A 12,335-nucleotide genomic window follows, 5' to 3' on the forward strand; every position below is an offset into this window, starting at 1 on the left:
AGAAGTCCAATCTATGATGCCCCCTCCTCACAACTTACAGAACTTGAATGATCTGCTACTTATTGCTTGGTGCCAGATACCACAGTATACCTTCAGAGGTCTAGTGGCATCCATACCTTAACGGGTCAGGGCTGTTTTGATGGCAAAATGGGGACCTACTCAATGTTGGGTGCTGATAAAGTTATGGCTGATCGGTGTAGATTTGCTATTTTTGCTTATGTCAGAACTGCTTCTCTCTATACAAGTCTATGGGAATGCAAAAGCAGCTTTCTTCAAGTCAAATGTAGGTCAGGAGGTTAGCCACAGGTCAAATGCACCTGTCAATTTGATATCAGTGATCAAAACCGATAGAGACTTAGACCCCATACACACTATTAGATTTTCTGCAGATTTTTGTCTTCAGATTTAGCAAAACCATGTAGTGCAAGGGCCTGCCTGATTGTGTACAAATTGAAACTCTTAAGGTTTGACCTCATATTACATGGTTTTGCTAAATCTGAAGACTAAAATCTGCAGAAAATCTAATAGTGTGTATGGCATTAGGCACATAGGTGCCATTGCTTCAGTTTGCCCCAGTGCGCATGTGCCAATGACATCGGCACATGCAGGGGACAGGGGGATATCTCCTAAACCATACAGGTTTAGGAGATATCCAGGGTAGCTACAGGTAAGCCTTAATATATACCTGTAGTATAAAGTGGTTGTAAAGGGTTTACAACCACTTTAACACGGCTCTTTAAAATGTTCCTTCTAAGCTGTTGAACAAAGCTGAGGGTTATGTGGAAGAATGATCAGCATAGGCTGTGTGCAGTCTGTGTGAACTGTAGTAACAAAAGGGAGACAGAAGATCAAGCAGTCAATGAAGTTCAGAAAGTATCCTGCATATTGTTTTCACTATGAAAAACTGGCTAGGATTGGTCAGATTCTTGTTTTTAGAGCTTGCAACTCTAAAAAAAAGAAATTGGTGGCAAAAGCTCCTTTTTATTTGACAGGTTCCCTTTAACATTGTAGCAACACATGACAGATCCACACATTATTTAGGCTGCATGCAGACTAGCATTTTTTTAAGCTCCTAGAAGCATTTTTTTTAGCATTTTTTTTTCTGCTCTTAGAAGCTAATCCTATGTGTCCAAGTAAACCAAACTACTTTTAGGCTATTAGCATTTTTTGAGCTTCAGCTTCTAGGAGCAGAAAACAAATTGTTTTGGTAGAGGGGTTTTTCAGCAGAAAAATATGCTGAATACTCCGAACTGCTTCAAAATGCTACTAACAGCTTTTTTTGAGCTTTGTCCTTTTTTTTTTTCTTCTTCATGTACTGCAACAACGCATATAAAGTGCTAATGTTCCTAACTTCTCCTAAAAGCGTCTAAATGCTTCTATGGCCTCATGCACGCTGGACGTTTTAATAACGTTATAAAAAGGGCTGTAGCTTTAAAGTGAGTTTTTAAACTATTTTCAACGTTTTTACAGAAGCGGTTTTTAATATATCAAAAAACAAATGCCGGTGAGCTACTTTTTTGAGCATATGTTTAGGCATTTTTTTTTTTCTACAGCAGAAAAATGCCTCTCGGAACCCACTATTTTTTTTTTTCCCCCCCCAGCCATGAAATCTTATACTCTACATTGGGCCAGCCCCCAAAAAATTAAAACATTTTGGGTTTACATCAACTTTAACTATGTAAAAGGTTGGAGTTCAGCCTTATATATTTCTGTGTTACCCCCAGTAGTGTTATTCAGATGCCCTGTACACACGATCAGTTTTTCCGACAGTTTTTTTTTTTTTCAGCCGGAAAATGGCTGAAACTTGTCTTGCATGCACACGGTCACACAAATCGTGTCTGAAATTCCGAACGTCAAAAACGCGGTGACGTACAACACATACGACAAGCTGAGATCAATGAAGTTCAATAGGCAGTTTGGCTCTTCTTGATTCTGAGCATGCGTGTTTTTTTTTTTCACTTCGTAATTGCATACAGACGACCGCAAATCCCAATAGGAATTTTTCCTGTCACTAAAATTGAGATCCTGCTCTCAATCTTTTCTTGGCAGGAATTCTCACCGAAAAAGTGTGATGGAGCATACACACGGTCGGAATTCCTGACTAAAAGCTCACATCACACTTTTTTTGGTCGGGAAAACTGATCGTGTGCCAACTGATCGTGTGTACGAGGCATAAGTGATTGTTTTGCACAGAGTGTCCCCGATCCTCCTCTTCTGGGGTCTTCCGCAGCTCTCCTGGCTCCTTCTCTTCTTGAGTGCCCCCAAGGAGAGCCGCATTCCATGGGGGCACCCACGTGGGCACATCCAGAGTCCTGCTGCTGCATCCATTGGTACAGACAGCAGGATAAGGCCCCTCCCCTGGCTCCTGTGTCATTGGATTTGATTGACAGCAGCGGGAGCCAATGGCTATTATAATATTCTGTCCAATGAGGATCCGAGACAGCGGCTGGAGCTGCTGTACTCGTCCCTGTCGCTGGAACGATCGGGCTCGGGTAAGAAGAATGGTGTGTCTGGAGAAGTGCTGAAGGACAAAAGGTTTCTCACCTCAATGCATAGAATAATAGTAACAGATTAAAGCCCCGTTTGTTAAACCATGAAGTTTTCATATGTCAGATCCGATATTTACATCCCCATACTGCTCCTGTCTGTGTTCCTGACCCCCTAGCAGACACTGTATAGTATTAGGATTTAGTATCTGTAGTACTTTGCTGCTTTTACTACCACATTCTCATAAAGCAGGATGCAGTTGTACATCCTGTCCTTGGCGTTCCCTGTTAACTTTCACTAAGATATCTGGGGTTGGGAATTGACAGATTGACATAATGACTGCAAAAGAGACAATATAAAGACTTTACAGCCAGGGGAACTGCATTGGGAAACATGTTTCGTCTGTATCTTAGCACACATCTCTAAATTTCAAGTGATGAGTTGACTTTATCCCTTAATAGAGGGGCAGTAAACTAAAGAGCAGGTAAGTGTACAAGGGAATCCTGCAGCACCCAGGGATGAAAGTGATGCAAATTAGAATCACATTATTAGATTAGCATTCTGTGTGGGAAAGTTCAGCAACAACTAGTTTAGTCACACCCTAGGATTATGCTGCTTATGTTCTACCCAGCGGGCCTCTCCCGGATATACAATACCATTATTTCACTCCAATTCGTGGCATTTCCCGCTCATTACCATAATCTCGTATCGCCTGTCATGTTGTTGTTAGGCTTCTGATATCCGACCTAAACGCTTTAAAGTTGAGTAGATATTTTATCGTTCTCCTACAATTTAGAATTCTCTAGCTTGGGTGGCAAGTTCTAGATCCTAGGTCTGTACATGAAAGGAGCCTGCAACCAACACTGGTGGTGACAAATGCTGTCGCTGCAAAACAGAAAAAAATAAATAAAAATCTAGTATCAGTTCCTTCCGTTGTCAAGGATGACTAGTGTCTTCCTTCCATCTTCTTTTTTTTTTTGTGTGTTTATCAAGCCAAAAACTTTTTTTTTCTAGTTTGGATAGAGTGGAGCAGGATTAGAATGCCAGTGACAGTGGATGAGGGTCCCTTTCCCCTGTAGCCATTGTCGCATTTAAAATCAGGACATTAGGAATCTGAAGGAGTGAACTACAAGTCCCATCTGTCTACCGCGGCAGACTGACTGGGGTGTGGTTTAGCGGTAAAGCGCCCGCAAAGTGCCGATGCCGAAGGACTTTGACTGTGCTTCGGCAGTGCTGCCCATTGATTTCTATGGCGGGGCCGGTGTATACACGGCTCCTGCACCGCCCCAAAGATGCTGCTGGCAGGACTTTATTTTTGTTTTTTTTAGTCCTTCAAGCGCACTGCTCCAGTGTGAAAGCTCTCAGGCTTCCACACTGGAAGGTGACTTGAGAGGTGATTAACGGGCACTATTTTTAGGATTTTAAAATCTGTACGCGGGAAGCTTCAGTTTCATATTTTTTTTTCTTGCAAGATTTTTTCTTTGAACAGAAAGATATAAAATGATCATTTTATATCTTTCTGTTCACTGATTTTTTATAAGCAGCAGCTAGGCATCATCTACTCCACCACAGGCACAACGGTGGGCGGCTATTAGGGCGCATTCTATAGATCACCCATTTTTTCTATCAAGATCTTTTCTTTGGAAATGTTTTCTTTATGGTTCCAAAGCTAGGTTCACATTTTTGCGGGTGTCTACAGGTGAGGGGACAGTGGATAAATTGCACCTCTTCCCACACCCACAGCCAAACCATGCTGCTGGTGCTTTGCAGACATGCAGGGCTGCTATTCATTGTTAATGAGGAAATGGCGCAGGTACCCTTTTCCTCCAAAAAAAACGCAGGCACTGCAGCCCATTCAAATAAATGGGCCCCTGTTCACACACAGACGTGGCTGTTTAATTCACTTCCCCCCAATCCTTTGCTACCATGTAATAATATCAGAGAATATTATTACTGAGAGAAGTGTGTAGTTTTGTACAAATCATCCTCATTCTTAAAAAGTGGCGTGCTTGAGTTGTAAATTTTTTTTTTTTTAATACTTTTTTCTGACCCAGAGGGGTACAGCCATGGAAATTTGAGCTGCTGACCTGCATACTCCTTTTAATGTCAAACATATTAAAACCCATTGTAGCAGCGTGACACCCAAGCAGTTAACATTTTCTTAAGGGAAAGTCAGCAGTGGCAGCCTATTGATAAAAAAAATCTATCTGTCCTGTGAAACGTTAGTGCAGTGCTCAGCTTTTTTTTTTTTTTACACAATTATAAATTATAGCTCTTTTGTGTGACCATGCCTGTCTTCCTAGCCCTACAGGACTCGATTTTGGCTGATCCCTGCAAAATCGGCTGAAATTTGAGCTGTGGGTTGCCTTGTCGGCACCACGCAGCTTGACATCGTTTGATGTAACAAGCTAGGTAGAGAATTGTCAGCCGAACATTAACTGCAAGTTATGCAGTGCTTAGTACTTCCTGGCAGCAGTAGATTTGTGAGTTTGAATCCCAACCACGGCACTACCTGCATGGAGTTTGCATGTTCTCCCTTATTGCGTGGGTTTCCTATGGGAACTCCGGTTTCCTCCCACACTCCAAAGACATGCTGGTTGATGAATTGACTCCTGTCTACATTGGCACATGTATTTATAAATGTTCAATAGGAACATTAGATTGTAAGCTCTGTAAAGGCAGAGACTGAGGTGAATGTACAATATATAGTAATACCGTATTTACCGGCGTATAAGACGACTGGGCGTATAAGACAACCCCCTAATTTTCCAGGAAAAATGTTGGTTTTGGGATATACTCACCGTATAAGACAACCCCCTTCCTTCTAGTCTTTCTGGAAGCTAAGGGGTAGCCAGAACAACCGTTGACAGAAACAACCGCTGACAGAAACAGGCTTTTTTCAAATCTCACTGTGCCATTACATGCCTCACTGTGCCATTACATTACTTTCCCCCACTGTGCCATCACTTTCCCCCACTGTGCCATCACTTTCCCCCACTGTGCCATCACTTTCCCCCACTGTGTCATCACTTTCCCCCACTGTGCCATCACTTTCCCCCACTGTGCCATCACTTTCCCCCACTGTGCCATCACTTTCCCCCACTGTGCCATCACTTTCCCCCACTGTGCCATCACTTTCCCCCCACTGTGCCATCACTTTCCCCCACTGTGCCATCACTTTCCCCCACTGTGCCATCACTTTCCCCCACTGTGCCATCACTTTCCCCCACTGTGCCATCACTTTCCCCCACTGTGCCATCACTTTCCCCCACTGTGCCATCACTTTCCCCCACTGTGCCATCACTTTCCCCCACTGTGCCATCACTTTCCCCCACTGTGCCATCACTTTCCCCCACTGTGCCATCACTTTCCCCCACTGTGCCATCACTTGCCTCCACTGTGCCATCACTTGCCTCCACTGTGCCATCACTTGCCTCCACTGTGCCATCACTTGCCTCCACTGTGCCGGCCAAGACGATCTCCCTACCTTATTTTTTTGCAGATTCTGTCTTCCAGGCTGCGGGCATCCATGATTCAAAAGCCGCGCCTTCTTCTCAGACTGTTCCGTGATAGGCGGAACACAAATTTTCCCAGCAGGGCCCTCTGTTCAGTGTTCCGCCTATCACGGATGTCCTCTCGTCCGAGGATGAGAAGGCATCCGTGATAGGCGGAACACTAAACGGAGGCCCCGCTGGGAAAATTTGCGTTCCGCCTATGACGGAACAGTCTGAGGAGGAGGCGCGGCTTTTAAATCATGGATGCCCGCAGCCTGACGGAGTCACGGAGACTGTCCTCGGCGTATAAGACGACCCCTGACTTTGGATGCATTTTTTTGCATCCAAAAAGTCATCTTATACTCCGGAAAATACGGTACCTTAGATTGCGAGCATAATTCATTCCAGAAACATGCTTGTAATCCAATGCACTCTTATATCAAAGCAAATTTTTCCATAAGATATAATGGGAATGCTGGTAATTCATTTCACAACCATTTATTCATAAGTCCTTCAGTTTATAGTCCATATAAAAAGATTATAGCAATTGGATAAGTTGTGTAACCATAAAATGTCCACAAATGGAAGCCTCCACAAGGGGATTGGAAGCAAAACCTAGAAGGAGCTCCAGAGTATAAAAGAGAAGAGAGGCGCCTCTAAGTGTAGCAATATGGTTACATTTAATGAAGGTACAACATTTAGCAACGCACATGATTGATGGTAAAAAGAGAAACATCTAATTATGCAGGCATCCGGGGGTAAAGATGTCCACGTAAACCATCCCCCACACTGCCGGATCTCGCCACTGTCAGTCTGTAATCATGACCATGAAGACTACCCTGCAGTAGAGAGATCTGAAAGCGAGGCTTGAAGCGCTTGTGGAGCACAGCGTGGAAGGGACGATGAGGAGGATGGCGGTCTATGTGGACAGCTTTACCCCGGATCCCTGCATACTTGGATGTACCTGTTTTAATCAACCATGTGAGTTGCTAAATGTTGCACCTTCATCAAATGTAACCGTATTGCTACACTTAGAGGCGCCTCTCTTCTCTTGTATACTCTGACATGACTCTACTTGTATATCAAGTCAAAATGTATTTAAAAATTTTGCTTGTCTTGCAAAACAGTCTCAAACCAAGTTACTCTCAAACCAAGGTTTTACTGTATATGTAAAGCACTGCCTAAATTTTCAGTGCTATAAAAATACCTTTAATAAATAAAATGTCAGATGTAGTCACCGTCCTGGTATTCGGGCATCCCCGGGTGTTGCCGGCTGTCTGAATACAATAGCTGGCAGTGCAGATTCCTCTGTTTAGCACAAATGAGGGAACGGAGTCGTGTTCTCTGATTCAGCCCATGATCTGAAGAAGAGAAAACGCAGTGTATATGGCTAGCCTATGTAATTTGGTTAGCAAGTCTGAACCAGGAAAAAATTAATAAAATCAGCTCCTTTTAAAGCATTTAGGCTTCATTTCCACTAGCGTTTTTACAGCCACTTTTCTGAGCGTTTTTTACAGCTTAAAAACGCCTGTCCATGTTATTCTATGGCATCATGCCCACATAGGCGTTTTTGAGCTGCAAATGGCATAGGCGTTTTTGAGCTGCAAATGGCATAGGCATTTTTGAGCTTCAAATGGCATAGGCGTTTTTGAGCTGTAAAAAAAAACGCGGGACCAGGGCGTTCTGTGGCTCCAGCAATAGAGCTGTAAAAACGCCAGACATTAATAAACGCTCAAAAACGCTACCGCTGCGTTTTGGAGCTCCAGCTCACAAAAAAATAAACATGGACTGGCGTTTTTAAGCTGTGAAAAAGGCTAAAAAAAAGTGGCTGTAAAAACGCTAGTGGAAATGAAGCCTTAAAGTATTATTTTTTCTGGCTTTGCTGTTACATTAAATATGCCATTGAATAGCAAGCAGGGTGTAGCAGATAGGGGAAGGCATAGACAACCAACTTGTGAGGGTGTCAGATCCTCCTCTAAGTATTACATACTCAACCGCTGGAAGTATATGTAGCTACATTTAATTATTTTCGTGGCTCCTGAAACAATATCCTGTCTTTTAATTAGACCGGAGTTGTGTTTTTAATATGTCTAGGAACATTCAGGTTGTGTCAATATTTTTTCACAGTACGTATTACATCCAGACTGTTTTTTTTTTCTTTTCCTAGGCACTCTTGCTCTCATGAAAGAGGTCTTTTGTTTCTCTCTGTTCTCTAATTCTCAGCTATCATATCTTTGCCCCAGGGGATCAGGGAATCCCCGTTTTTGAGATCTATTTTTTAATATAAGCTTTTTAGACCCATTTTAGTGTTCACGCCATCTTTTTTTTTTTTTTGCTCCTGCTTTAGCTAGTCCTTTACACTTGTGTGTATGCAATAAAAAAAACAATATTTTTTTTTGGCAGCTAAACACGAACAAAAAAATGGCATGTTGCAAGTTATCAGTTCTTAGTTTTTGTGGTTGCATTAATTTTCCGTGTTTTTTCTTTTAGTTTCACCTGGTGATACTGCCCTGTCACACACTTCCTGTCCTAAGGTGGCAACACTTGTTCACGGTACTGTTTCTATACTGCAGGGTTATCACCCCAGGACAGGACTACAGAACACCTTCCCATTTTATAGGGGGGTGGTGTTTTTGTAATTCATAGAGCTGGAAACAGCTGATAACAGTGCAGCACAAGCAGAGTAAGAGTCGGTTCACACAGCAGCGGCACGACTTCGGGGGCGACTCTGCAAGTTTTTTTGAGGACGACTTCAGAGGCGATTTGCAAAACGACTTCTGTATAGAAGTCAATGCAGGTCGCCTCGAGCCGCCCCCAAAGTCGTACAGGAACCTTTTTCTAAGTCGCTCCAGAACGGTTCCATTGCATTGAATGGGACACGACACGTCAGGCGGCTGAGCCGCCTGTCGTGTCACCCCAGTGTGAACCGGGTCTTAAAGGAGGTTGTCAACTACGTTTTTTCCATTTTCAAACAGATTTAACAAAACATTTCAATAGTATGTTTAAAGACGAAAAAAATAGGAGACATTATATGTTGGGGTTTACAGACACTTTAGACCCCTTTCACACCGGGAGTGGTTTACAGGCGCTAAAAATAGCGCCTGCAAACTGACCTGAAACATTGGCTGCTGTTTCTCCAGAGTGAAAGCCCCCGAGGGCTTTCACGCTGGAGTGGTGCGCTGGCAGGACGTAAAAAATAGTCCTGCTAGCCGCATCTTTGGAGCGGTGAAGGACCGGTGTGTATACCGCTCCTCCAACACTCCTGACCATTGAAAGCAACGGTACACCACGGCTATACTGCCAGCAAAGTGCCTCTGCAGAGGCACTTTGCGGTGGTTTTTAACCCTCTTTCGGCCGCTAGCGGGGGTAATAGCGCAGCGAAATTAGCGGTAAACTGCCGTTTTATCGCCACCGCACCTCCTACCCCAGTGTGAAAGGGGCCTTAAGCATGGGTTGCCATTCAATATATTGGATACATATACTACTTTGGCAAATATACAAGTCTGCATTAAATACATTTTTTTCATGACGATACACAACAGCGTAATGAAAAGAAAACGATATTTCATTATAAGTGCTGTTTTTGAGTCCCAATCAGATGAGTGTTCTAAGGCTTAGTCCAGGGGATAGGTAACCTCGGCCCTCCGGCTGTGGTGAAATCCCATCATGCCTCTTTCTCTAGGAGTCATGCCTGTGATTGTCAGGGTCTTGCAATGTCTCATGGGACTTGTAGTTTCAAAACAGATGGAGGGCCGAGGTTGCCTTCCCCTGGCTTAGTCTCTCAAGGTCTGCCTGAGGTTAGAATTCTGGAAGAACAATGTCTTCTTGGTGGGCTGCGGGTAAAAGAAAAGCCTCCACACTCCTGGTGACCACTCTGCAGTTTAATGTTCTGGCATGTCTTTGAGTAACAGGCAGCAGTGAGGATCAGGTAATGCGAGACTCTGATGGATTGTACGTTGGTTGGTCACAGGCTGAGAGGCATCAGGGGGTCTAAGCTGCATTGGACAATCGTGGCTTTTTATAATAGCTGGTCACAGGCTAAGCAGAAAGGGAGAGAAGAGAAGCACTCTGAGCTCTGCTGCCCGTTCACATGTGTGTTCACACAATACCAAAGCTTCTGTGTATGGGCAGGAGGGGAAGGGTGGGCATAGCGGCTCCAATGATTGATCAGAAATATTGGAAATACAGCGATAGCCGTTTCCCAGGTGTACTATAAACCTGTTGGCTATAAATAATGGAGATAGGCCTTGGAGACGTCATACACCTTGGACTTAACTCATACAGTGCCTCCACTTTTTTTCACAATTTCTGGAATTCTATTTTTGGCAATAAGTAATACATCTGCCCGGGAGAGATGTAAATTCCTATCGCCATTATGCTGTCATCCAGAGCAGCACCTTATTGGCCCAAATATCTGAATGCATTCAGATCCATATCCATGTAGGCAACATCAACCCAGTTCTCTTAAACCTGAGATGAAATGCGCTGCTGTACATTGATATACGTTCCTATGCAGTGCGCTGGGACAAAATGCTGCAGGGGACCCAAGAAGAGGAGGATCTGGGCTGCTCTGTGCAAAACTATTACACAGAGCAGGGAAGTATGACATGTTTGTTATTAGAAAAAAAATGTTACTTCTAACAATCACTTTAAAAATCACTTTAATGTTAAAATCTCCTTTTTTTCCAGTTAAAAATAACAAACATGTTATGCTTACCTGCTCTGTTGCAGTGGATTTGCACAGAGCAGCCCTAATCCTCCTCTTCTCGGGTCCCTCTTTGGTGCATCTGGTCCCTTCCTCCTGTTGAGTTCTCCTACAGCAAGCAGCTTGCTAAGAGGGCACCCGAGCCACAGCTGTGTGTCCATTCAGACACGGAGCCACGGCCTGGCCCTGCCCCCTTTCTCTCCTCAGCTGACTGACTTTGACAGTAACGGGAGCCAGTCGCGCCACCCTACTATCTCAGCCAATGAGCAGGGGAGTCCCCGGCACCCGAGACACTCCTGCAACACCGCTGGATCTAGAGGGACCTCGGGTAAGTGGAAGGGGGGCTGCTGCACACAGCAGGCTTTTTATCTTAATGCATGGAATGCATTAAGATAAAAAAAACTTCTGACTTTACAACCACTTTAGGGCACACGGTGAGTTTTCATTTAATGCAAGTCAGTCTGCTTAAGACTACACCACAGGATGCCTTTGGCAAATCTCAGCAGTCGGCTGCTAGAACATTCTGCTTTGTACCAGCCAATTCTTCATTTAGTGAATCAAGTATCTTCAAATTTGAATATGAAACCGAATCATAAAAAACGAGAAGGCGCACCAAATATTTTTCAGATAAATGTCTCAGAATAGTACTGACTGAAATTCTCTGTAGTCTCCCTATAACAGAGCAAATGCAAGAATATTGAGATTGTTATAACACCTCTGTGCCCCGGAGATCTTGGTTTACTGTGTCCAGATCAGTGAAAGATGATGATATGGGATTGGATTAAATGTTCTTTGCTTTCATTAGTAAGCCCAGCGTCTGTGTTAACATAAAAAGTTCACACTGCATCATTCTTTTTGTCCCCCTCCAGCGTACATATCACATACCAAAGGATATTCACGTTGATCCTGAAAAATTTGCTGCTGAGCTAATAAGTCGCTTGGAGGGAGTTCTGAGAGACCGTGAAGCGGAACAGAAGTTGGAGGAGCGGCTAAAACGAGTGAGAGCTGTGAGTACCTGTCATCCCCTGGTCATGTCTGTGTATGGCTTTTTACCTGATCACAGCACTTCAGCACAATACATTTAAAATGTAAGAAAATGTTTCCAAAACATTTACCAAGGTGTCCTGTAACTCAATGCCAAGGCGGTCTAAACAGCTGAAAATTGGGCTGTAGAAGAATGAATTTTTTATGTTTTTGGCTTCATCTGATAGAATATTACTAGTATTACTATATGACAGGGCAAATAAAGTTTTAATGTTGCAGCTCTGCCACCTAGTGTCAAACCGGAGTATTAAGCAATGAATGAGGCAGTGTTTGTAAAGCTCCACTATATCCTTCCTAAAATAACTTTAAAGAGAGTGCAAGTGGAAAACCTACCCACGTGTGCCCCCTTTCCGCACTCAAGACAGCTGCCAGAAAGCTGTTTCAGCAGCACTTTTCTGACTCCTGCCATGCAGTTTTGGAAACCCATTGCTTTTTATGGATTTCCGAGGTTTGCTGTGCCTGTTTTTTTTTTTTTTTTTTTGGCCTGTATTGGAAAGTGCTGGGTTTCTGAAGTAGGACTGCAGCACGACTTGGGAAACCGTGTAGCTCTGTAACGGATAGTTAATTAGCTCATGTAGCGAACAGTAGGGGCTTTGGAGGAGGAA

At 43.6% G+C, this 12,335-nt stretch overlaps 1 protein-coding gene across 4 annotated transcripts in view; it reads left to right on the plus strand.

Annotated features, from left to right (window-relative positions):
• The window catches only part of AXIN1 (axin 1), a 133,784-nt gene that overhangs the window by 103,002 nt on the left and 18,447 nt on the right, over positions 1-12,335 (plus strand). For all 4 annotated transcript variants that reach the window (XM_040356364.1, XM_040356362.1, XM_040356365.1 and 1 more), the window contains exon 5: positions 11,556-11,693. In XM_040356364.1, the coding sequence (XP_040212298.1) occupies positions 11,556-11,693 (138 nt within the window). The remainder of the gene's footprint in view (positions 1-11,555; positions 11,694-12,335) is intronic.

Source organism: Rana temporaria, chromosome 6 (genome assembly GCF_905171775.1).
Source record: "Rana temporaria chromosome 6, aRanTem1.1, whole genome shotgun sequence".
NCBI classification, from domain to species: domain Eukaryota; kingdom Metazoa; phylum Chordata; class Amphibia; order Anura; family Ranidae; genus Rana; species Rana temporaria.